The sequence below is a fragment of the Arvicanthis niloticus genome, chromosome 1, assembly GCF_011762505.2.
Source record: "Arvicanthis niloticus isolate mArvNil1 chromosome 1, mArvNil1.pat.X, whole genome shotgun sequence".
Classification (NCBI taxonomy): Eukaryota; Metazoa; Chordata; class Mammalia; order Rodentia; family Muridae; genus Arvicanthis; species Arvicanthis niloticus.
Genome location: NC_047658.1, coordinates 28,085,576 through 28,112,607, shown reverse-complemented (window position 1 = coordinate 28,112,607; position 27,032 = coordinate 28,085,576). Strand labels below are relative to the sequence as shown.

Genomic DNA, 27,032 nt, shown 5'->3' with positions numbered 1-27,032 from the left:
GTAACATGCAAGGTCTAGAGCCAGCTGAAACTCTGGATGTCTTTTCTGCCCCAACAATTCTGTTTAGCACCTTCTGTCACCATGTAAGCCAGAAAGCATGGAAATGGTTTCCTGTTCAGCCATGGTTGATTTTTATGTGACCTGCATCCAAAGAACATGGTGTCTTCAACAATAGAGTTTTATCAACCAGTTCTGGTGGGCAACCCAGAATAATGTCAGTAGCCTGTGTTATTTTGTGTGCCTCCGAGGGCCACTCTGGCCAATAACTCAAAGGGAAGTACCCTCTGACTAACACTGACACTGAGATTTTCACTTAATAATCCATCCTTCTGACCACAGTATTATTACCTACTCATATAAGGTACTTCTGTCAAAAGTAAAGTCTTAAATATTAGTATATGTATTAGTTTATATGTTATTATAAATAGTACCTTTATTAATTTATAAACTAGTAGATTTCTATAATGCTTCTTCATACATTCTTACTTTTAACTAATCCACCCACCACTGGCTTCCCTCGCCTATCCCTCTGCCCCAACCCCACTTAAATTACAAGGAATATTTTTTTAACAAGGAAAGTAAGATATTCAAAAGCAGCCATGCATATCAGAAAATTGAAAATGCCATATATACGATCAAGCAAAATTCACACTTAGTAAGCACGTGGAAGGGTCAGAGACCCCTATCTCAAAATGACCTTCAAACTCAAGTGTGCCCAGCCAATCGGTAAAAAGGTGCCTCATAATGTATATTTACAAACATGCCTGGAGCTGTGGCTCAGTCGGTAAAGTGCATGCCTTGTACACACGGAGATCTACGTTCAATCCCCAGTCCAGTATAAATGAAGTGTGGCGGTAACCCCAATAATCCCAACACTGGGGAGGTATAGACAGACAGAATCATGAATTCCAGGCCAACCATGTCTATACAGCTTCCAGGTGAACCTTATGTCCATAAGACCTTATTTTTAAAAAATAGACAAAAATCTAAGGGTAACAAGTAAAATAAAAAAATGAATAAAATTTAGAATATAAACAAAAAAGAGAAATTTTCAAATGGAACTGAACAAAAAAATATAAATTATTTGAAAACTTCACTATATCTGTGTGTCAGTGTGTGTGTGTGTGTGTGTGTGTGTGTGTGTGTGTGTATGTATGTGTGTATTCATGCACATGCATGCCTACCTGAGTGTACGAGGAGGCCAGAGACTGATGATGTTGGAACATCATCTTTAGTTACTTCTTCATCTTACTTTTTGAGATAAAGCTTCTCACCAAACATGGAACTCATCATTTAGCTAGGTTCCCTTGTCAGCCAGTGAGTTCATAGGATCTTCCCACCTGTGCCTTTCTAGTGCCAGGTTAGGCTGCAAGCCACCAGCTCTGACTCATGTAGGTATTACAGATCCAGCCTCAGGGCATTATGTTTGTGGAGTGAGGACTTTACCCACTAAACCATCTCCCCAGCCTCCCAAAAAAACCGTTAGCAGCTGACTTAACAAGTAGAGGAAACTAGAAAACTTTAAAATAAAACAAAGCATCAAATATGGGAGAATAACAGAAAATAAAAATGATACCTGAAGAGAGATCCAACATCTGTGGAACTGAACTCACTATGTATTTTGGAAGTTTCAAAAAAGAGAGAGAAAAGCAGGAAAAATATTTGAAGAAATGCTGGCTAAAAAATTTCCTAAGTTTGATAGAAGACATAAATGTGGAAGTACAAGAATCTCAACAAACTGCAAGTAGGGTAAACACAAGAACCCAAAAATGCTACAACTTGTGATGTTAGCTTGGTGAAAGACAAAGCAGAACCCTTGAAAACAAGAAAAAAGAAGTGATCCATCATTTCTCAGAGATCATCAGTGAGACTCTCAGCAGAAATCCAGGAGAAGAGACAGCAGAGGTACGTATTTAAAGTGTTGAGCAAAAACCACTTAAAAATTAGTTGACTAAAACTCTACGTCTACTAATCTAACCTTCAAAACTGAGAAAGAAATTAAGGCATTACCAATTTCTTTGTTTTGTTGTGTTTGAGATAGTCTCACTGCTAGGTCTGGATGATCTGGAACTGGCTATGTAGCCCAGGCTGTCACCAAATTCAGAGATCCACTTTCTGCCTCCGCCTCCGCCTCCGCCTCCGCCTCCGCCTCCGCCTCCGCCTCCGCCTCCGCCTCCGCCTCTCTCTCTCTCTCTCTCTCTCTCTCTCTCTCTCTCTCTCTCTCTCTCTCTCTCTCTCTCTCTGCCTCCCTGCCTCTCTCTCTCTGCCTCTCTCTCTGCCTCTCTCTCTCTCTCTCTGCCTCTCTCTGCCTCTTTCTCTCCCTGCCTCTCTCTCTGCCTCTTTCTCTCTCTGCCTCTCTCTCTCTCTGCCTCTCTCTCTGTCTCTCTCTCTCTGCCTCTCTGCTTCTCTCTGCCTCTTTCTCTCCCTGCCTCTCTCTCTGCCTCTCTCTCTCTGCCTCTCTCTCTGCCTCTCTCTCTGTCTCTCTCTCTCTGCCTCTCTGCTTCTCTCTGCCTCTTTCTCTCCCTGCCTCTCTCTCTCTGCCTCTCTCTCTCTGCCTCTCTCTCTGCCTCTCTCTTCCTCTCTCTGCCTCTCATTCTCTCTCTCTCTCTCTCTCTCTCTCTCTCTGCCTCTCTGCCTCTCTCTGCCTCTTTCTCTCTCTGACTCTCTCTCTGCCTCTCTGCCTCTCTCTCTCTCTGCCTCTCTCTCTGCCTCTCTCTCTCTGCCTCTCTGCCTCTCTCTCTCTCTCTCTCTCTCTCTCTCTCTCTCTCTCTGTCTCTCTCTCTGTCTCTCTCTCTGCCTCTCTCTCTGCCTCTCTCTCTGCCTCTCTCTGCCCCCACCCCCGCCTCCACCTCTGCCTTAGTGCTGAAATTAAAGGTGTGTGTTACCATGCCCAGCACCATTGTTTTCAAAGCTAAGGAAGTTTGTGGCCAGAACACCTAGCTGAAAAAAAAAATGATAAAAGGAACATTTTACATTGAAATGACACAGACACTAAGTCAAAGATTTGAAGAGTAAGTTGAAACTCCTAGCATGAGGAATATGGAGCCTGAAGTAGCCACCTCCTGAAGCTAGGCAGGACTCCCAAGGAAAGGATAAGGGCACCAACCTACCCATAAAACCTTCAACTTTTTCCTGAATACAAGAAGTTCGGGGAAAGAGATGGAGCAGAAACTGAGGGAACAATCAACCAATAACTGTCCCAACTCGAGACCCATCCCATGGGCAAGAACCAATCCCTGACACTATTAATGATACTGTTATGCTTACAAACAGGAGCCTAGAGAACTGTCCTCTGAGAGGCTTCTCCCCGCAGCTGTCTGAAACACATGCAAAGACCCACAGCCAAACACTAGATGGAGTTACAGGAATCTTGTGGAAGAGTTGGGGAAAAGATTGATGGACATGGAGGAGATAGGACCCTTACAAGAAAACCGACAGAGTCAAATAACCTAGACCCTTAGGGGCTCCCAGAGACCTAAGTTTCCCCACACATATGTAGCAGATAGGCAGCTTGTTCCCCAACAACTGGAGCAAGAGCTGTCTCTGAGTCTGTTGCCTGCATGTGGTTCCTGTCCCCCTAACTGGGCTGCTTTGTCTGCCCTTGGTGGATGAGGATGTACCTAGTCCTGCAGTAATTTGATGTACTGGGATGGGTTGGTACCCCCCCCAGGAGGGCACCCCCTTCTTAGAGGAGAAGGGAAGGGGGAGAGACTATGTGAGGTGAGGACTGACTGGGGGAGGGATCATTGTGATCAGGATGTAAAGTGAATAAACAAATGAACAGGAGAAGAAAAGATCTGAAGAGTGCTTCAATGATGCAGGGTAACAAACTGCATCAACATTGCATTAAGGAATGAAAACAGTTCCTCTTGGAGTAGTTCAGACCAAAAGTGAACCTAAATTTGAATTCTCCACTTCTCTCTGTCTGTAGTTTGTGGTTTGCAGCCTGTCTGTGCTGCCTGTCCCTAAAGAGCTTAGCTCTGTATTTATTGAACAGCACTGAAAACATGGCAGAGGGAAGAAATAAGGGATATTTTTCTATACAAATCTTTAATAGAGTTAACAAGGGAAGGACTTACTTTCCTGACCCAACTGACACAGAATAGCACTCAAAACTTCAAATAGATGTTACAAAACTTTATCTACATATTGCTTCCAACAGTCTAAGAATATTTGTTAAGGTTGCTTTCAACCTGTTGGATGCTTTCAGCAAATGGTTATAACACACAAATACATTCTTCTTTTGGTCAGAGGTATGGATGAGTACATAGTTTAAGGTTGAAGCTATGCAGTTAGCTTAAGTTGTAAAAACTTATTACATGGGAAATCTAAGGCATAGTAAGATTGGTTATACTGCCTTCTTCAAGGCAAGTTAAACTTAAACAGGCTAAGTATACAGTATGATAACAGTTTGAGCCCATGATCATAAGGCATGGTAGGAATTTGACTCTATGATCTGGCAAAATTTCTATACCTTCTAAAATAAAAAATGTTTTCAGAAAAAGACATTAGCACAGATCTCTGGTCACATGAACATAAAAGTAAATGTTGTTACATTTGGCGTTATTATAATTTTGGTGCTTTACCAACTGAACCATCCATCTCTCTTGCAGCAGTGAGATGGCTTTTGAAGTTTATGAATGGGAAGGTTAAAGAAAATTTAGGATGAAGAGCAGTGAATGACTTGTCTAGTTAGACAAGTAGCTACACCTATTCTTAATAAAACTAAATATGCATTACTATTCCTGTCAGCTTGTTGTCAAAGTAAGTGACTACTTAATAAATGCTAAATACACACACATACAGACAGACACACACATATACACACACATTTCACACACACACCACACATAGACACACACCACACACATATACACATACACACACATACACATATATACATACACACACCACACACACATACAAATACATGCACATATATACACACACACCACACACATACATACACACACATACACACACACACCATGCCTAATCTCTCTGTTCTCACACATAGGTAGTCATACAGAACTTTTCAACCTAAGGCTTAAGCAATTTTCCAAACATACAAGATATGATCCTTCCTTTTCAAAGCTAACAAGTGAAATGCAAATAGTGATGTTGGAAGATTGCTGCACTGTAATAAATGACTTTTCACATTTCAACCCAGTGAGCAATGAATACATTATTCAAACAATTGCTATCATTCACAAAAAAAAAAAAAAATTATTCAGTTCAGTTATCCTGAAAGCCCAGAAATGTGGTCATTAATATTATAATAATGTATGGGCTTGGGCTTAGGGTAGTTAATTAAGAGATAAGTATATTTAATTGCATGTAAAATAAATGCATGCCTGCCAAACATGCTGATGAGCTATAAACTTTCAAGGAAGATTAATGTGATACTCTCCCTACGAAATATATACCAGCTTTGGTAACAAAGCTCCATCAGAGACATCAAGGAATGCTGGAGTGCCAGGTGGGAATCATCCCACTGAAAACAGGGTTTCAGATGACCTTGAAAGCACCTTAAATTACGGTTTAACTCACGGTTGCTTTATCTTGCCAGAGCAGACAGTCCTCTGAAATACATTTTATATCAGCAATATGGGAAGCATTTGGTCACCAGTGATGTCTCACTTAGAAAGAGGAATGTATTTTTTAGAACATTATCTTAGTCATCACTAAGTTAAAAATCAATAAAAAAACATTCAAGGGCATCTTTGAAAAAGAATGAAAACAGATACAAAAATATTCCTAAAGCTGACATCAGGTTCGATCTATCTCTCAAGTTTCCAGATAGAAATCCAAGTTTCATCCCAGGGATATACTTTGGTATATAGTAAGCTCTCCATATCAGTGTTTCTGCATCAGTATATTGGACAACTACCTACAGTGTTTGTATCAGTACTAAACATGTAGAGTCCTTTGTTCCCTATCTAGTGTAGTATAATAACTATGTAGTTCTCATGTTGCACTAGGTATAAGAAGTCATTTATAGGTGAATTAATGTCTGCAGGGGAATGACAGATTCTAGGAAAATACCATGCCATTTTATGTTAGGAACCTAAGCATCCTTAGGGAATGCAGGAACTGGTCCATACAGATACCGTAACATGTTAGCCCATCAGGATAGAGCAGATCTTTGTACTGGTGGGCCAATAAAAGCCAAGCACTAGCCTCAAGTGGTGCTTAAGACGAAGACAGAATCAAAGTTTGCAGTCACAATTCTCTCTGGCATGTGATTTGAGCCTTGGATCCAGTTAAAGTTTCAAGAATTTTCTGTCTGCATTTTCAAATAGTTGCCAAGCGAAGGAATTAAGATCTCTGTGATTCCCTCCCACATTGGGTCAGCTTCTCTTTGTACATGTTGAAGCTCTGTGGTTAAGTTCACAAGATGAACAATACCATTTTGATAAACTGACTACCTCATGAGTATGTGTGGCCTCTTCATCCCAGATAGCATTCTTTCTCTATAGTCTACTCTTTCTTTTTAAAAGATCTTCATTCAGAAAATAATTCTTCTAATGTAATTTCTGACATTTGCTTTTAGCCATTCCCCCTCTTTTCTTCTTATCCATTTTGGCACTGCTGGTGCCTTTAACCAAGCTGCCTTTATGCTTACAGTGGTCCTTTGATGGTAGCATATAGTTCAATCTTGATAATTTCTATCCAATTATATAATTTTTCACTGATTACTACATGTAGTATTAAATCTACCACTTGAAGGCTGGAAAGACAGCTTGTTTTGCAAAGTGGTTACTGCCAGAACAAGGACCTGCCTGAGTTTGGATGACCCAGCACCCATGGGAAAAAAAAAACAAAACAGAGGTGGTGGCATGCACCTGTAGTCTCAGCACTAACTAGGCAGAGAAGAGAGGATCACTGGAGCTCTCTGGCCAGTTAGTCTAGCCAAACAAGTGAGCTCCAGCTTCAGTGAGACCTTTTCTCAAAAACAAGTAAGGTGGAGAAAATATCTAATGTAGACATCTGGCTTCCACATGTGCAATCACACATATGCATGTGCATACACAGCTGTGCACATAATAAATAAATACATGAATAAATAAATAAATAAATATGCAAACTGTGGCATATGTAGACAATGGAATATCATTTTTCTGCTTAAAAAAAAATGAATGGTTCCTGGTAGCAGTACATGCTTTTAATCCCAGCACTCAGGAGGCAGAGATAGGTGGATCTCTGAGTTTGAGGCCAGCCTACAAGTCTACAGAGTTCTAGGACAGTCAGGCCTGTCAAATAGTAAGCTTAAGGATTTTACACAGAAACCCCTATCTAGAAAAAAAATCAAAACAAAAATGTGGGGTGATTAATTTAGTGTTTATTTCCAAGTATTTTTATAATAAAGTTAAACTTTAAAACCTTTACAATTAAAAAGAAGAAAAGGAAAAATGGCACGTCGCTATAATGAAGCTTGAGTGCCTACTGAGTAGATAAACAAGAAGTGAAGGAACAAGTTCTGTCTGGCCCAACCTTCACGAAAGGTTCTAGCTGTGATCAGTAAATAGAGACCGAAGGCAGAGGGATGTGTGCTACCAGTGCAGGAGAAAGAGTATGGCGAGCTACCATTTTAATGAATATAAAATTTCTGTAAAGCTGATGAGAACATTTTAGAATTGCATAAATGCAATGATTATATATCATAAGTCTTATTAATGCCCCTGAATTGTACACTGTTTTTAACTGAAATTCCAAAAACACTCATTAGAAGAAATACAGGCTTGTCAACACATAGTACTTGGATAACTGGATCTCTACACCTCTCACGATGGACAGAAGACTCCATGTGGATCAAATAATTTAAGACTAGACTGAAAACAAAGAAACTGATAAAGGAAAGGCTAGAAAAAAACCCTTCAAAGAGTAAGCAGCCATGAGGACTGCAGGACCATGGTCCCCAGTGGGGTGGCCTTATTTCAGCAACAGTGGGACCCATGGAATTCAGAAGCTTGTGTACAACAAAGGAAAAAGCAACAGGGTGAAAAGACAGCCTGGAGGAAATCCTCAGCATCCCTCTGACAAGGATTGATACCTCGACTATACAAAAAAAAAGAAAAGAAAAGAAAAAAAAGAAAAAAAGAAAAAAGGACTGTTGAGTAGAGAGCTCTCAAAAAGAAGTACAAATTATTTATCTTTTTTAAGGCACTCAATATCATTAGCAACCAGGGGGATAAAAAATAAAACTTCAAGAGACTGCATCTCACCCCAGTCAGAATGTCCACCATCAAGAGAAAGAGGGACAACAGATTCTGATGAGGCTATGGAAAAAGGGAGCCCTTATTCACTGTTGGCAGGAATGTAAACTGATGTAGTTACTATGAAAATGAGTGTTGAGTTTTCTCACATGGCTAAAGGTAGAAGTACCATATGCCCAAGCTATCCCATTCTTGTGCTTTACATTCTACCGTGTGTGCGGATATTACCTGTTCATCCATCTCAAGTGCTGCTGTATTCACAGCAGCTAAGACAAGGGATCAGCTTAGATGTTCACTAACTGACTAATGGAAAATGGAAAATGAAAACGGTACATACACAATGGAAACTTTATATTCAGCCATAAAGAAAAATAAAATTTTTAGGAAAAAGAATGGAAATTTTATTTTTTAAGTGAGGCAAGTCAGGTTCAGAAAGAAAAAATGTGAGATGTTCTCGCTCATATCTGATTATAGCTTTAGATTTTCAAATGTGTGTGTGTGAGTTGGAATGAGTATGTATAGGGGTTAGAAAGCTAAAATGGGGCATGACAGCATGGGAAAGAGGTATTGAGGAGGTGAATAGGAGAATATGTGTGCCAGAACTTAGAAGGGACTTGTAGTAAAAAGGCTTACGTGTAGATAAGGATGGAAGACTGTGGGAAAAGAGGGGATTTGAGAGAGAATTAACCGAGGCTAGAAATGGGGTCCCCAATGGAGGAGTTAGAGAGAGGACTGAAGGAGCTGAAGGGGTTTGCAACCCCATAAGAAGAACAACAATATCAACCAACCAGACCCCCTAGAGCTCCAAAGAACTAAGCCACCAACCAAAGAGTACACATGGAGGGACCCATGGCTCTAGCCACATATGTAGCAGAGGATGGCCTTATATGGTATCAATGGAAGGAGAGGCCCTTGATTCTTGATCCCCAGTGTAGGAGAATGCCAGGGCAAGGAGGCGGGAGTGGGTTGGGTGGGTGAGCACCCTCACAGAAGCAGTGGGAGGGAGGTTGGGATAGGGGGTTTCCAGAGGGGAAACTGGGAAAGGGGATAACATTTGTAATGCAAATAAATTAAATGTTCAAATGTTATTTATCCAAGGGTCTCAGAACATTGTGAAAGAGGGAGCAGAGAGACTGTAAGATCTGGAGGATGGAGGAGATGCTGCGGAAAAGATTTTGCCTGACCAGATCCTAGCATGGATGGGGAAGGGCTCGTGAGGCTCCACCCACCCTGCCTTGAGAAGTTATTGACCATTGATGGTTCCTAGAGAAGGAGATATTATTTTGCAGCATCACAGACATAGCTTCAGTTGCCAACACTCAAGTAAATAGCCCTCCACTCATGCTCACACAAGCAACCTTAATTAAACTCAGTGAGTGAAGAACAAAAAGGAAGAATGAGTAATAGGGGATAAATACATATTCGACAGGAGGGAGCAAGAGAAGATAACGGGATGGACTGATTAAAATGCAGCACATGCATAAAATTGTCAAAAATAAAATGTGTTTGAAAAAAGGTTAAAATGTCAAAGTTTATATATATATATTTATATAACTACAGATGTTTATTATATCCATTATATATTTATAAGGCAATATTCAATATTGATATATTTTACCACAATAACAGCAATTGAAAAGGTATTTTAACATTCATAACATAAAAGCTGTCATTTTATTTTATTCTTTTTTTATATTTTATTGCTTTTTGAGAATTTCATATACGCATATGGTATTTTTTTTTATGTTATTCACTCTACATTCCTTCCGCTAACTTCTCCCAGATCCATCCCCCACCCACTACCCCTTCCCAACTTTGTGGCCTCAGTTTTTTTTTTTAATACCCAATTGAGTCCAGTTCATGCTACTCATATATTCACTGTGTGGGAGTAGCACCCCTAAAGAATATTGACTCTCCTCCCCCAAGAAGTCATGCACTATCACCAGCTCCTCAGCTAGGGTTGGGGCTCATGAGCCCCTCCCGTTCATTTCATGCTGAAATGTTGCTTGATCGTGTACCCATCTTGTGTGCCCATGAACACAATGTTCCTATCATGTCTAGAAGACACTAATTCAGTCCAATCCTCCCCAACCTCTGGCTCTTACAATATTTTTGCTGTGTCTTCAGAAACGGCCCTAAGCCTTGGGGCAGGGGTGAGATACAGATGTCCCATTTGTGAATGAACAACTCCACAGACACTAGTTCTCTCCACTTTTATCTGCATGAATGACTGGCTACTGCACAAAGACACTGATGAGGTCTGAGGGCTACACAAATCTATGAGTTTAAAGATACATAGTTAGAGACAGTTTCACCCTCATGGTCCCGTTTTACTTTCTCTGGTGTCTGTGATTTCTCCAAGTCATATACTCATTTCTAATGACTCAAACCTAGGATAAACAAATAAGAGAGTATCTTAGTTAGGGTCTCTATGACTGTGAAGAGACGCCATGATGGCAATTCTTAAAAAGAAAATTAATTTAATTGTGCCTGTCTTACAGTTTCAGAGATTTAGTCCATTATCATCAGGGTGGGAAACATGGTGGTGTGCAGGCAGACATGATGCTGAAGAAGAAGCTGAGAGTTCTACATCTGGATTGGCAGGCAGCAAGAAGAGAAAGTAAGACGCACTGGGCTTGGCTTGAGCACCTGAAACCTCGAAATCTGCCCCCCAGTGGCACATTTCCTCCAACAAGGTCATACCTACTCCAACAAGGACTCACCTGTTCCAACAAGGTCAAAGCTCCTTATACTGCCACTCCCTGTGGGTCTATGAGGGTCATTTTTATTCAAACCACCACAGAGAGAACATGTAGTGTTTGCCAGTTTCATACACTAGTACAACTTCTAAATAGCTGTATTTATAACCACAGATAAGTGTTTTACTCTTCTTCCAAAAAATTTCTTTTTGCAGCAGATGAAGAACATTTTCCAGAGAACACCAGACCATATAGGGTGGCCAACCTAAACTGATGGACCTACAACACAATCCCTATTCCTAAGCCTCAGAGAACATCCCAGAAGAGAGAAATTATAAGCAAAGAGAAAAAGTGTAAGAGCCAGAAGACCAGGAAGTCTGATGGGAGATGGCGTCTTCTATATGTGACATGGAAGTTGAACCGATGAACTTTCTTACTTTGGATTGACTAAGATAGAGCTCCATAATGACAACATCAGTTGACATGACAACATGAATGGGGAAAATCTCACCGGACCCTGACTCTAGATGAAGAGCTACAAGGAATTAATGGAGAGAGAGACAGACATAGAGACAGACAGAGACAGAGAGAGACAGAGAGTATATCATCTTCTCCCTGATAGGTACTAATTCTCAAGGGATACGCCCTAAATGCCATATAAATGTGTGTGTGTGTGTGTGTGTGTACATGTACGTGTATGTATATGTACAGAGATAGGTAGATAGATATAGATATATGTAAATAATAATTTCAAATGAAAAGGTCATGAATTTGAGAGAGTGTTAAGTCTCAAATAACCCTGGGACAAGTCTCAGGCAGTCTCTATAGCTCCCCCCCAGCACTTTTCACCCCACCCCCTACCCTAAACCTCCCCAACCCAGGGGCTGGGCTTCAGTTCTCTTTCCACAGCTTCTGATCCCAACATACCTCAGCCATTTTGGCTACCACCCTCTTAGTTCCTGGTTCCTTTCTTGGCTTCTAGATCCAAGGCTCCTCTATTAGACACCCCCCCCTTCTCTTCCTCTCTCACTCCCCTCCACTATGACCTGGTTCTTCCAGATGCTCTGGCTGTTTCCCCCTCATATCTACAATAAAATCCTCACCTCAACCATACACCATACCTCAGGATCAGTCATGTCCTCATTCTTTATTCAGTGAAGAGGACATGGGTGGAATTTGAGTGGAGAGGGAGGAATAGAAATATTGTAAATATAGTACTTATGTACAAGACGCTCAGAAACATTAAAAATTTTAAATTAAAAGATAAAGAGGATTCCAAGTTTGCCACGGGCTTATAAAATGTTTGACAGATGTCAAAAGATCCTGTGAATTGTACGCCAGATGGAATTAGTTAACATTCCAGTAATGAGTGAGGAAAGAAATAGCTCCTTGGAAACGTAAAAACTACCAGCTCTTGCAGCTGTGTGCTAATGATGGTACACTTGCAGAGAGGAGACTGCACGACCCTTCTGTGCTTTCTTTCTAACTATAAGCACTGGTGGCCTCAGAGCAAAGCAAATGACAATACAGCTCAGAAAGGAAACAAGTAAGAACTGATTGAGAAACGCGAAAGAATTGCACCCATCAGACATTTGTAAATAGGCTGGAGGCAAACACCAGCTGTAACTGCATGATACTTTGAAGCCCTACACTGCCATTCCTGCCCTTGTTTTCAGTACTAGGGCCTGAGCCCAGAGCAAGCTAGGCAAGCACTGTACTGCTGCTGTATCTCCACCTACATCAGCAATTTAATAATAATAATAAAAAAATCTCATATAGATACTAAGAAAGCTTGCAGTTTATACAAAATTCAAAACTAACAAATGTTAAACACTGTGAGTCTGTATTTCCTAAGAGCATGTGGTCTACCCTTCTTCCTTGGAAACTGACGTAAAGACTGTTGTAGATTGGGGTAGGAGGGAATGGAAAGAATCCACTGGCCAATTCCTATAACCAGACAAGTAACACTCAGCTATCAACAAGTATGACACCAAGAGACTATTTTAGGGAGCATGGAGATGGTTAGCTCCTGCCCAGTAAAGCTGCCAGGTAAGGCATCACAGAAGGAATCAGAAGAGTCTTCAAGGCAGAGTAGACCTTAAGCATGTAGCTAGCAGACATGAGACTATTGGAGGGCATTTCCTTTTTTTTTAATTTACAATTTTTATTTTTATTTATTTTTTAAATTAATTTTTGTTGGATATTTTATTTACATTTCAGATGTTATCCCCTTTCTCCATTTCCCCCTGACCCAGAAACTCCATCCCATCCCCTCTCCTCCTGCTTCTATGAGGATGTGCCCTCACCCACCCACCCACTCCCACCTCCCCGCCCTGGAATTCCCCCACACTGGGGCATTTCATTTTTAACCCAGGCCCCAAGGTTCATCCTTGAAACAGTGATTGGTTGAGGCTGCATGGTGGTAGGTGGCAGCACAGAAACAACTCCTAACAGTTCTGAGGAGCTTCTGAGCGAGGCAGGTTAGTGGCTGCTTCTGTGAGAGCCAGTGAAGGAGTATGTCTGAATAAGAAACCAGACTTTATTCCAAAGACTGAAATAGAAGAAAAGCAGGAATAAAGATACTGCATATGAAAAAGCTAGCCAAACACAGCCAAGGAGTTCGCTGGCAGAGAAGGAAGTCAGGAAAGTCAGATGAAAGCTAAGCAGTCCTACCCTCAGAATGAGCCCACAGCTCTCATATGCCTCAAGTCCAGTTATTGCTTACAGTAAGACAGTGATTCCTCTGGAAGATGGATCAGGAGTGAAGAGAAATCCCACTTTGTCACGCTGTATGATTATAGGGCATCAGATGGGCACCATCTTGACAGAATCTATCATTAATAACTAAGCTACTTGGAGGCCCAACAGCAGGAAATATCCACAGGTTGAGGAGTTTCAGTTTGACTTATTATAGCTGCTGAGTAATAAGAGACATAGAAAGGCAGTTTTTGTAGAACTAGAGGACTAGCAAAGGATATGGGTACCAAGAGGCTGGCTCTGACAAGAAGTGAATAAAGACAAATAGCCCCACCATCAAATACCCAGGATCAGGTCTCATCAACTGAGAATTAACTTAGACTTTGACAGTTCTATGTCTGAAGCAGTAGGGGTCAATACATTTTAGTTTAAGAACACATTCAGACAATACAGCGTAACCAACTTTTTTTATTTTCTATTGGACACAAGGTTGACTCAACATGTGCAAATCAAAAAGTGTAATTCAGCACATACGTAGATTCAGGGAGAGAAATTACACGATCATCTTAGTCAATGTTGAAAGCTTTTGACAAACTGCATCATTCTTTCAGACGCACACATTGCAGAAAACACAGCTTCTTTGACAGCTAGAGTTCTAGAAGAATGAAACTTGATCCACATCTTTCTCTTTCTCTAAACAAGAATCAATTTAAGATGGATCAAAGACCGTAGTGTAAGGCTTAAAATTTTGAAATTGCTAGAAGAAAAACATAGACAAGTCACTTAAGTATATCAGTGTCTTAGTCACTGTTTTATTGCTGTGAAAAGACATCATGAGCAAGGCAACTGCTATAAAAGAAAACATTTAGTTGCAGGCTTGCTTATAGTTTCAAAATTTTAATCTATTGTCATCATGGTGGGGAGCATGGTGGAAGGTAGGCAGCCCCAAGAGTAACATCCTGATCCATAGTCAGAGATAAAGGGAAACTAGGCCTGGCATGGGGTTTTGAAACCTCAAAGCCCACTCCCATTGGCACACTTCTTCCAACAAGGCCACACCCACTTCAACAAGGCCACACCTCCTAATTCTTCTCAAATGGTGCCACATCCAGATAACTAAGCATTCAAATGGGCCTATGGAGGCCATTCTGACTCAAAACACCACAGCTGACATAGGCAGGGGTTTTTAAACAGAACTCCAATAGCACAGAAAATAGCCCTAAGAACGGCCCAAAGAAAGTAAAATTAAAAAATAAAAAAAGTGCATGAAGTTAAAAAAAAAAAAATTCTCCACAGCATCAAAATAATCACTAAAGAGACAGAACCTGTGAAACAGTTTTACCAACTGCCCATCATGAAGGAATTAGTACCCAAAATATAAAGAGAACTATAAAAATTAAACCCCCAAAACACTACAAACAAAACAATCAATAAATAGGCTTATGAACTGAATGGACATCTGAAGAGACGAAATTTAAATGCCAAACGAATGCTTGAAGAGTACTTTTTATCCTCTTGCTGTACTCCGGCAACAGAGAAATTCAAGTTAAAACTCTTTGAGACTCTATCTTATTCCAGTCAGAATGGCTGAAAAAATTCTAAAAATTTTTCCCATAAAATGGAGAGGAAGTATATTTGTAGAAACTTAGTATTTACCAATTCCATGCCTATTACATGGACTATTTCACACTCACCTCCCCTTCATGTGAAATGAGGCAAATTCTGCATGTTCAGGAACGCAGAGGCTCTTCCCAGCAGCCTCACCAGCATTTGGGATGCAGGCATCTGCCTGGCCAAGCTTGTAGCTACTGGTAGTGGGTTTGACTGTCATCAGCCGTCCTGGGTCTGGGCAAGTTGGAACCGACAAAGCAGATGTCTGGTGTAGCTCTACTTCCAGCACGGCTGAGGCCAGCCTGATGTCTTTGTTCTCGAGGTGCATGGCCCCACTGCTGATCTGTCTGAGTCAAACAAAAAGAAGCCTTACTGTTGCTGAAAGGTAAAGTGTACAATCAGAGGGCCCTTCCTGTGGTCCAAAATTCAAGTCTCACACAAGAGACAGGGTGTGGTTGTCTCCAAGGAGTGATATCTCAGCAATTTCATGCTAGCAGTGATCTGCTCATTCTATAAGAGAATATAATCCATTTTATGTGTTTATTTTTAAATTTTTATTTGTTATTTTTTACATACAATATATTTTGATCATATATTTTAATCATATTCTTTTTCCATCCCCCAATGTCTTCTACCTCTTTCCCACCTCCTGACCCATACAATTTTATGTTCTTTCTCCCTCAAAAAACAATTCAAACAACAACAAAAAATGAAAACCAAAACAAACTACCACACAAACAGAGAGCCGTGAAGTCCATCTTATGTTGGGCATTTGACCTGCTCTGGAGTGTGGATGATATACTCAGTGTCACTCCATTGGAAAAAGCTAATTTTTTTCAACAGATATCATTTGCAAAGATCTTCTTCATTAGGGGTTGGACTTTGTGTCCACTTACCCTTTTCAGTATTGGGATTTCCCTTCTTAGTACTCAATAAATTTTGAGATGTACATAGTATGAAATACCATGAAGCCATTAAAGTTATGGAGATGGATATTCAATGATATTAGTAAATATTAAGAATATATATATATATATATATATATATATATATTTATCAGGCATCAATGGGAGAAAGGCCGTTGGTACTATAAATGTTTGATGCCCCAGTGTAGAAAAATGCTAGGGCGGTGAGGCGTGAGTGGGTGGATGGATGGGGAGCACCCTCATAGAAGCAGGGTAAGGGGGAATGAGATGGGGGCTTGCAGAGGGGAAACTGGGAAAGGGGATGACATTTGAAATGTAAATAAATAAAATATCCAATTTTTAAAAAGAATATATATAAAAGACAACGTATGCTATGTGACATTTATATTGAGGCAAACATGTATAGATTAGAACATCAGAGCAAACGAACATATCCTTCAGCATTGCTACCTCTGGCGAGGGATGGTACAGAATACTGAACGTTTTCATCTTTTTTCTTTGTACTACGGTGTTTACAGGTTTTGCTTCTAATTGCATTGAGAAGGTAATAGCTGTTATAAAGATGAGGAAATGCACTGTAACTGCCATCGGGGCTTACTTAAAATTAGCTGCTGCTTTTATTTGTCACATTTTATAGCATCCAATAACTCACAAAACAAGCTGTGGCTTTGTAGCAGTCTAGTTTGCTGTCAACAGCTTCTGTGAAACCAAGGATGTCTGAGTAAGTATTATAATGCTGAGAAACAAAGGCTTGTGCTTCTCCTGTAGTTAACATAGCATGTGTGCCCACTATTCCTGGTCGCCAGATTCATCTGCAGCACCCACCATACACTTTGAGACGGGATTCCTGTGGATCAAAGCTGAGTATGAGTTCAGCTAGACTCCAAACAAGTACAGGACAAGTAAGTTATATCTGCAACTAAGTAGACAAGTGTTGCACTTTAAATTTAGAATGTCCACAAAACACCTACATGTTAAAGGCTCAGTTTTTAACCCATGGAGCTCCTGGGACAAGGTAGGACCTTTTAAAGGTAAGGTTTAGTGAGAGGTCGTCAAGAAACATGACTTTAAAGAGGTCCATGGGGCCCCAGCTCCTCCTTTCTCTCTCCTTTCTTGGCCATGAGATAAGGGGATTTTTCTGCTATATGTTTCTACCATTATACATATACATGTACATATACATATATATGTTATCACCAACCTTAAGGAATAGTGTCAGCCATCATAGACCTACACCTATGAAACTTGAAGCCAAAATAAAACTTTTTCTTTTTTTTTCTGTTTCAGAGAAGAAACAGAAACCAAGGAACAAAACAAAACATCCATGCAATAAAGACAAACTCAGAAATCAGAACCTAGACCTATACTCACTCCAAAACCAGATGCCTAGATGCCAACGTAAGAACATAATAATTGCTTACCTCGGGCACTTGCTGTAGTTATGAGAAGCTGACTAGCACAACAAGACCCAAGCTTAGTGGAGTTAAAATTTATGTCAAATATGAAAAGATATTGGCATTGAAAGAAGCCTATACATTGTTGTGCCCAGCTTTGCCTAGCCATGTTGGACTAAAAAAAAATACTGATCACTATTATAGAGAGTGTTGGCAGAATATACTTATATATTTTATTTCAATAAAGCAGGAGCAGAAGCCTACCAGAAGGTAGGCCACCCACCTACAGACCTCCCCACTCTCTCAGTGTCCCCCAACACTATCTCAAATACCCCCACCTTTCCTTGTCACCATGTTCCAGTCTGCAATTCAGGCAAAAGACCCCTGCTCCACTAGAAGCCACACTGGCTACCAGAACTCCAAGAAGACCACCCACCCCTACTATTTCAGTGGGCCCTCTAACTCTATCCTCAATCTCCCTTCCTCATCAACATATCCTAGCCCCCAACTCAGGCCAAAAAAAAAAAAACCCTGCTCAACCAAAGGCCATACCTACTGCCAAAAGTCCAGGTAGGCTCCCCACCAGTGAACCTCTCCAACTCCCCCAGTGCGACCCCAGTCTATCCCCAACCCCTCTCTACCCATCCCCATGTCATAGCATTCAACTTAGGTAGAGACCCACTGTGTAACAAGAGCCATGTCAGCAACCAGAAGTCCAGGTAGGCTACCCATCTGCAGACCTCCTCCATTCTCTCCATGCTCCACCATCTACCTCCATCCTCCTCCCCAATTCCTGTCATCTTGTCCCAACCTCCAACTCAGGCAGAGACTCCAGGCTCAACCAGAGTCCACATAGGCCAGAACACCAGAGAAGAAACAGAAACCAAGGAACAAAACAAAACATCCATGCAATAAAGACAAACTCAGAAATCAGAACCTAGACCTATACTCACTCCAAAACCAGATGCCTAGATGCCAACGTAAGAACATAATCAACAAGCGCTAGATCAACATGTCACCACCAGAACCAGCTATCTTACCACACAAAGAAAAACACCTTAAAACCAACTTTATGAAGATGATAGAGGTCTGTAGAGAGGAAATGAATAAATTTCTTACAGAAATCCAGGAAAAGACAGGAAGAGAGAGAGAGAGAGAGAGAGAGAGAGAGAGTCCTTTTAAAAGCTTTAAAAAAAAAGTTGAAGAAAACAAATAAAATTGTTTAAGACCTAAAAATTAAAATAACAAAAAACATAAATTGAGGAAATTCTGGAAGTGAAACATCTAGGTAAGTGTACAGGAACTACAGAGGCAAACTTGACTAATAAAATATAAGAGTTGGAAGAGTGATTCTCAGGCATAGAAGGTATGATAGAAGAAATAAGTACATCAGTCAAAGAAACTGTTAAATCAAAAAATTTTCTAAAATAAAACATCCAGGAAATCTGGGATACCAAACCTAAAAATAATAACAATAGAAGAAGATTCTCAGCTCAAAGGTCTGGAAATTTTTCCATAGAAATTTTTCTTAACCTGAAGAAAGAGATAATTATAAAGGTACAAGAAGCATATAAAACACCAAGGAGATTGGGCCAGAAAAGAAAGTCCCATTTCTACATGATGATAAAACACTAAACACACAGAACAGGAAAGAGTATCAAAATCTGCAAGAAAAAAGGAACAAGTAGCATATAAAGACAGACCTGACTTCTCAATGGAGACTCAAAAAGACAGAAGGACCAGGACAGATGTTCTATAGACTCTAAAAGACAAAAGATGCTAGCCCATGCTACTCTATCCAACAAAACTTTCAATTACTGTAGATAGAGAAAACAAGATATTACACAATGAAATCAATTTTAAACAATATTTATCTCAAACCCAACCCTACAGAAGATACCTTAAAAAAAAAAAAAAAAAAAAAAAAAAAACTACAACCCAAAGAGGTTAAGACACCCAGAGAAAATAATCTTACACCAGAAAAATCAAATGAATGGAATCTCTCTCTCTCTCTCTCTCTCTCTCTCTCTCTCTCTCTCTCTCTCTCTCACACACACACACACACACACACACACACACACACACCAGCCCCACCACCACCACCATCAAAAACAACAGCAGCAACAACAGAAACTAACAATCATTAGTCATTGCTATTTCTCAATATCGATGGACTTAATTCCCCAGGTTAAAAAAAACAAAGGTGCATTCTGGTCTCCATCTGCACCCTGGAGCTAAGGCTATGTCACAGCTCTCCATACCCAAATCCTGCCCAGAGAGAGCTGGTCTCTCAGGAGTGCTGACACACCTAAGATCACAGGCTCACAGGCTCACAGGCTCACAGAAGAGGCAGATTCCAGTTACAGACAGCAAGACCAACTAACACCAGAGATAACCAAATGGCCAGAGGCAAGCGCAAGAACCTAAGCAACAGAAACCAAGGCTACTTGGCATCATCAGAACCCAGTTCTCCCACCACAGCACACCATATACCCCAACACACCAGAAAAGCAAGATTCTGATTAAAAATCACATCGCATGACAATGATAGAGGACTTTAAGAAAGATATAAATAACTCCCTTAAAGAAATACAGGGGGACACAGGTAAACAGGTAAAATTCTTTAAAGAGTAAACACAAAAATCCCTTAAAGAATTACAGGAAAATACAACCCAACAGGTGAAGAAATTGAACAAAACCATACAAGATCTAAAACTGGAAATAGAAAAAATCAAGAAATCACAAAGGAAGACTACCCTGGAGATAGAAAACCTAGGAAAGAAATCAGGAGTCATAGATGCAAGCATCACCAACAAGAGATAGAAAAGAAAATCTCAGGTGCAGAAGATACCATAGAAAACATTGACACAACTGTCAAAGAAAATGTAAAATTCAAAATGCTCTTTACCCAAAACATCCAGGAAATCCAGGACACAATGAGAAGACCAAACCTAAGGATAATAGGTATAGAAGAGAGTGAAGATTCCCAACTTAAAGGGCCAGTAAATATCTCCAACAAAATTATAAAAAACAAACAAACAAACTTCGCTAACCTAAAGAAAGAGATACCCATGAACATACAACAAGCCTAGAGAACTCCAAATAGATTGGACCAGAAGAGAAATTCATCCTGTAACATAATAATCAAAACATCAAATGCACAAAACAAAGAATATTAAAAGCAGTAAGGGGAAAAAGTCAAGTAACATATAAAGGCAGACCTATCATAATTACACCACATTTCTCACCAGAGACTCTAAAAGCCAGAAGATCCTAGACAGATGTCATACAGACCGTAAGAGAACACAAATACTATACCCAGCAAAACTCTCAATTACCATAGATGGAGAAAACAAGATATTCCATGACAAAACTAAATGTACATAATATCTTTCCTCAAATCAAGCCCTACAAAGGATAATAGATGGAAAACTCCAACACAAGGTGGAAAACTACACCTTAGAAAAGTAATCTTCTTTCAACAAACCCAAAAGAAGATAGCCACACATAGTTCCACCTCTAACAACAAAAATAACAGGAAGCAACAATCTCTTTTCCTTAATGTGTCTTAACATCAATGGACTCAATTCCCCAATAAAAAGACCTAGACAAATGAAGTGGACACCTAAACAGGACCCAGCATTTTGCTGCATACAGGAAACACACATCAGTAACAAAGACAGACACTACCTCAGAGTAAAAAGCTGAAAAGCAATTTCCAAGCAAATGGTCCCAAGAAACAAGCTGGAATAGCCATTCTAATATCAAATAAAATTGACTTTCAACCAAAAGTTATCAAAATATAAGAAAGGACACTTCATACTCGTCAAAGGAAAAACCTACCAAGATGAACTCACAATGCTGAACATCTATGTTCCAAATGCAAGGGCACTCATACTAATAAAAGAAACTTTACTGAAACTTTATTTATTGCACCTCATACAATAATAGTGGGAGAGTTCAACACCCCACTCTCATCAATGGACAGATCATAGAAAAAGAAACTAAACAGAGACACAGTGAAACTAAGAGAAGTTATGGACCAAATGGATTTCACAGGTATCTATAGAACATTTCAGCCTAAAACAAAAGAATATACCTTCTTCTCAGCACCTCATAGTACCTTCTCCAAAATCGTCCATACAATTGGTCACAAAACAGGCCTCAACAGATACAAGAAGATTGAAATAATCCCATGCATCCTATCAGATCACCACGAACTAAGGCTGGTCTTCAATAACAACATAAACAACAGAAATCCCACATACACGTGTAAGCTGAACAACTCCTTACTCAATGATAACTTGGTCAAGGAAGAAATAGGAAAGAAATTGAAGACTTTTTAGAATTTAATGAAAATGAAAACACAACAGACCCAAACTTATGGGACACAATGAAAGCAAAGCTAAGAGGAAAACACATAGCTCTGAGTGCCGACAAAAAGAAACCGGAGAGAGCATATAATAGCAGCTTGGCAGCACACCTGAAAGCTCTAGAACAAAAAGAAGCAAATACACTCAAGAGGCAGGAAATAATCAAATTCAGGGCTGAAATCAACCAAGTAGAAACAAAAAGAACTACACAAAGCATCAACAAAACCAAGAGCTGATTCTTTGAGAAAATCAACAAGATAGATAAACCCTTAGCGAGAGGGCACAGAGGGCACAGAGACAGTATTCAAATTAACAAAATCAGAAATGAAAAGGGAGACATAACAACAGAAACCAAAAAATTCAAAAAATCACCAGATCCTACTACAAAAGTCTATACTCAACAAAACTGGAAAATCTGCATGAAATGGACAATTTTCTAGACAGATACCAGGTACCAAAGTTAAATCAGGATCAGATAAACTATGTAAATAGTCTCATAACCTCTAAAGAAATAGAAGCAGTCATTAAAAGTCTCCCAACCAAAAAAAGAGATCAGGACCAGATAGGTTTACTGCAGAATTCTATCAGTCCTTCAAAAAAGACCTAATACTAATACTCTTCAAACTATTCCACAAAATAGAAATAGAAGAAACACTACCCAATTTGTTCTATGAAGCCACAATTATGCTTATACCTAAACCACACAAAGACCCAACGATGAAGGAGAACTTCAGACCAATATCCCTTATGAATATTGGTGCAAAAATACTCAATAAAATTCCCACAAACAGAATCCAAGAACACATCAAAATGATCATTCACCGTGATCGTGTAGGCTTCATCCAAGGGTTGTAGGGATGGTTCAGTATATGGAAATCCATCAACATAATCTACTATATAAACAAACTCAAAGGGAAAAAAAACCACATGATCATCTCATTAGATGTTGAGAAAGCATTTGACAAAATTTAACACCCCTTCATGGTAAAAGTATTGGATAGATTAGGAATTCAAGGCCCATACCTAAACATAGTAAAAGCAATATACAACAAACCAGTAGCCAACATCAAACTAAATGTACAGAAACTTGATGCAATCCCACTAAATCAGGGACTAGACAAGGATGCCCACTCTCTCCCTACCTATTCAATATAGTACTTAAAGTCCTAGACAGAGCAATTAGACAACAAAAGGAGGTCAACAGGATATAAATTGCAAAGGAAGAAGTCAAAATATCACTATTTGCAGATATAGTAGTATACATAAGTGACCCCAAAAATTTTACTAGAGAACTCCTAAACCTGATAAACAAATTCAGCAAAGTGACTAGATATAACATTAACTCAAACAAATCAGTAAGCTTCCTCTACTCAAAGGATAAACAGGCTGAGAAAGAAATTAGGGAAATGATACCCTTCACAATAGTCACAAATAATATAAAGTACCTTGGTGTGAATCTAACCAAGAAACTGAAAGATCTGTATGACAAGAACTTCAAGTCTCTGAAGAAAGAAATCGAAGAAGATCTCAGAAGATGGAAATATCTCCCATGTTCATGGATTAGCAGGATTAATATAGTAAAAATAGTCACCTTGCTGAAAGCAATCTACAGATTCACTGCAATCTCCATCAAAATTCCAACTCAATTCTTCATAGAGTTAGAAAGAGTGACTTGCAAATTCATTTGGAATAACAAAAAACCTAGGATAGCGAAAACTATTCTCAACAATAAAAGAACTTCTGGGGGAATCACCATCCCTGACCTCAAGCTGTACTACAGACCAGTAGTGATAAAAAAAAAACTACATGGTATTGGTACAGAGACAGGCAGGAAGATCAATGGAATAGAATTAAGACGCAGAAATGAACCTGCACACCTATGGTCACTTGATCTTTGACAAGGGAGCTAAAACCATCCAGTGGGAAAAGGTCAGCATTTTCAAGTGGTGCTGGCTCAACTGGAGGTCAGCATGTAGAAGAATGCAAATTGATCCATTCTTATCCCCTTGTACAAAGCTCAACTCCAAGTGGATAAAGGACCTTCACATAAAACCAGATACACTGAAACTAATAGAAGAGAAGTTGGGGAAGACCCTCGAATACCTAGGCACAGGGGAAATGTTCCTGAACAGAACACCAAAGGCTTATGCTCTAAGACCAAGAATCGACAAATGGGACCTGATCAAATTGCAAAGCTTCTGTAAGGCAAAGGAAACTGTCAACAAGACAAAACAGCAACCAACAGATTGGGAAAAGATCATTACCAATCCTAGATCCAATAGAGGGCTAATATCAAATATATACAAAGAACTCAAGAAATTAGAAGCCAAACAACAAAATAACCCCATTAAAATGGGGTACAGAGCTAAACAAAGAATTCTCAACTGAGGAAACACGAATGGCTGACAAACATCTTAAGAAAGCTCAACATCCTTAGTCATCAGGGAAATGCAAATCAAAACAACACTGAGATACCACCTCACATCAGTCAGAATGGCTAAGATAAAAAATTCAGGTGATAGTAGATGTTGGCGAAGATGTGGAGAAAGAGGAACACTCCTTCATTGTTGGTGGGGTTGCAAGCTGGTACAACCACTCTGGAAGTCAGTCTGGCAGTTCCTCAGAAAACTGGACATAGCACTACCTGAGGACCCAGCTATACCACTCCTGGGCATATACCCAGAAAATGCCCCAACATATAACAAAGACATATGCTCCACTATGTTCATAGAAGCCTTATTTATAATAGCCAGAAACTGGAAAGAACCATCCAAAAGATGCCCTTCAACAGAGGAATGGATACAAAAAATGTGGTACATTTACACAATGGAATATTACTCAGCTATTAAAAATAATGAATTCGAGAAATTTTTAGGTAAATGGATGGAACTAGAAAATATCATCCTGAGTGAGTTAACCCAATCACAAAAGAACACACGTGGTATTTAGTCACTGATAAGCAGATACTAGCCCAAAAGTTTGAAACAACAAAGATTCAACTAACATACCACATGAAGCTCATGAAGAAAAAAGAACAAGTGTGGATGCCTAGGTCTTTCTTAGAAGGAGTAACTAAACACCCAAGGGATCAAATATGGAGACAAAGTGTGGGACAGAATCTGAAGGAGAGGTTGTATGGAGACCATTCCACCTGGGTATTCATCCCATGTGCAGTCACCAAAAATAGACGCTGATATGGATGACAGGAAGGGAATGCTGACAGCAGCCTGATAAGGCTATCTCCTTAGAGGTCCCCCAGAGTCTGACATACCCAGAGGCAGATACTCACAGCTAACCATTAATCTGATCAAGGGTTCCCAATGGAGAAGTTAGAGAGTAGACTGAAGGAGCTGAAAGGGTTGGTGGCCCCATGAGGAGAGCAACAATACCAACCAGCCAGAGCTCCCCAGGGTCTAAACCACCAGCCTAGGAGCACATATGGAGGGACACATGACTCCAGCTGTATATGTAGGGGACGATGGCCTTGTCGGACATAGGTGAGAGAGGAGATCTTTGGCCCCATGAAGGCTGAACACTGAATGGGGGGGGGGGGATCTGAGGGTGGGGAGGGGGGAGTGGGGGGTAGGTGGGTGCACACCCTCATAGAAGCAGAAGGAAGGGGGATGGGATAAGGGGTTCCTGGGTGGTGGGGGGAATGGGGTAAGGGGATAAAATTTGAAATGTAAATATTATATCCAATAAAAGAGGGGAAAAAGAAACGCTGTTAGAACCAACATCTTTAATAAAATGTCAGCCCTCTTTAAAAAATTATCTTGATACTAAAATTTGTTTTGAGAATTGTATATTGCAGAATAATCAGCCTTGGTGTATCTACTCATCAAGCAAGCTGAGCAGACCTGCTCAAACCTCTGAGGTCCTGGAATTCCATCTGGATGCAGTGAAGACACAGCATCAGAGGCTTATCAATTTACTCTTCCCCCCACTCCTCTTCTAATATCTCAATGCCTATAATCAGCTTGAAGAAGTTAATGAAGAGTCAGTGCCCCTATTCCCTGGGCTTGGGGACTAAGGTGGTAAATGTTGGGCTGTCTTTCTAGGGAACAGTAGTAGTTTTGTGGGAATAGAGAGGGTTAGCTAGGATTTACTGCATAGCCGAAACCTACTGGTAGAAATCTGTACAATTAATATCAAGATGAAGACATAATTTCTTAAACAGCACCAATTTACTTTGATTACTAATTTTAAGGTTTTCATTGGTACGAGCTTCTTATTGATATAAAAGTGAGATTAATATTGTTACTCATAGACATTGTGCCTATATAACACATTTAGGAATACAAGGCTTAGACCCAGTCCTTCTTTAACTTTTTTAACAGATTTGAGATAGTTAGCCTGTGAGTTAAGGGACTATAGTAAATTCATGGCTTGGAGTTTATTGTTAGGGTGTTTTCTATGTTTTATTTAGAAATAGCTGAGTGGAGTGAACAGACAACAATCCAGATTACCTTACATGGATAGTTGGTTTTCAAAACATCAGAAGTCCACAGAATTGACGTGACAAATATTTCTGTATTAATGTTCATTTTGATTAGAGACCTGTCTGCTCCTGACAGCTTCCTGTATTGAATTCTAAGAAGAAATTGAGCATCTTTGGAGTTACTCCAGTTGTGGTGAGACAGCCACTAGGCAAGAATTGCCTCTTTCCATCTAGACAAATTACTGTCCAGAAAAGGACACACTTGCAGAATAGTCGACTGATTATATCTGCCTAGACAGAGTAATCAGCCCTTAATAATTCTGCAGCACTAAAGTCTGTCAGATGATCCTGGGCCAGAAGGCGGAAGAACAAACAGATGCTCCAATGTTTTGTAGTATAGGGAGTGTCCAGGTGTTCAGAGGTCTCTATAAATTGGCTAAGTTTTAGAAGCTATGCTTTGTGCTTCCCACAATTTTAGTTAACTCAGTCATTCTGGATTTCTGACGGGGTTGAAAACTTATAGTCTCATAGCCAATCCTGGCTATTTACTTTGAGAGAAAAGATTTGAGTGGATGGTTTTCAGCTGACATTCATTCTAAACTCAAGGAAAAAGTCAGGTTCAGAACTAAGTGTTTTAGTTAGGATAGATGACAGAGGTTCTGGTTAGTCAACAAAATG

General features: G+C 39.9%; 1 protein-coding gene across 4 annotated transcripts in view; it reads right to left on the bottom strand.

Annotated features, from left to right (window-relative positions):
* Oca2 (OCA2 melanosomal transmembrane protein) overlaps nucleotides 1-27,032 on the bottom strand; it is a 279,093-nt gene that overhangs the window by 244,009 nt on the left and 8,052 nt on the right. For 3 of the 4 annotated variants that reach the window (XM_076935176.1, XM_076935183.1, XM_034486390.2), the window contains exon 2: nucleotides 15,307-15,570. In XM_076935176.1, coding sequence (XP_076791291.1) covers nucleotides 15,307-15,551 — 245 coding nt within the window. In that variant the 5' untranslated portion in view covers nucleotides 15,552-15,570. The remainder of the gene's footprint in view (nucleotides 1-15,306; nucleotides 15,571-27,032) is intronic. The other variant, XM_076935182.1, reaches the window with a different exon arrangement.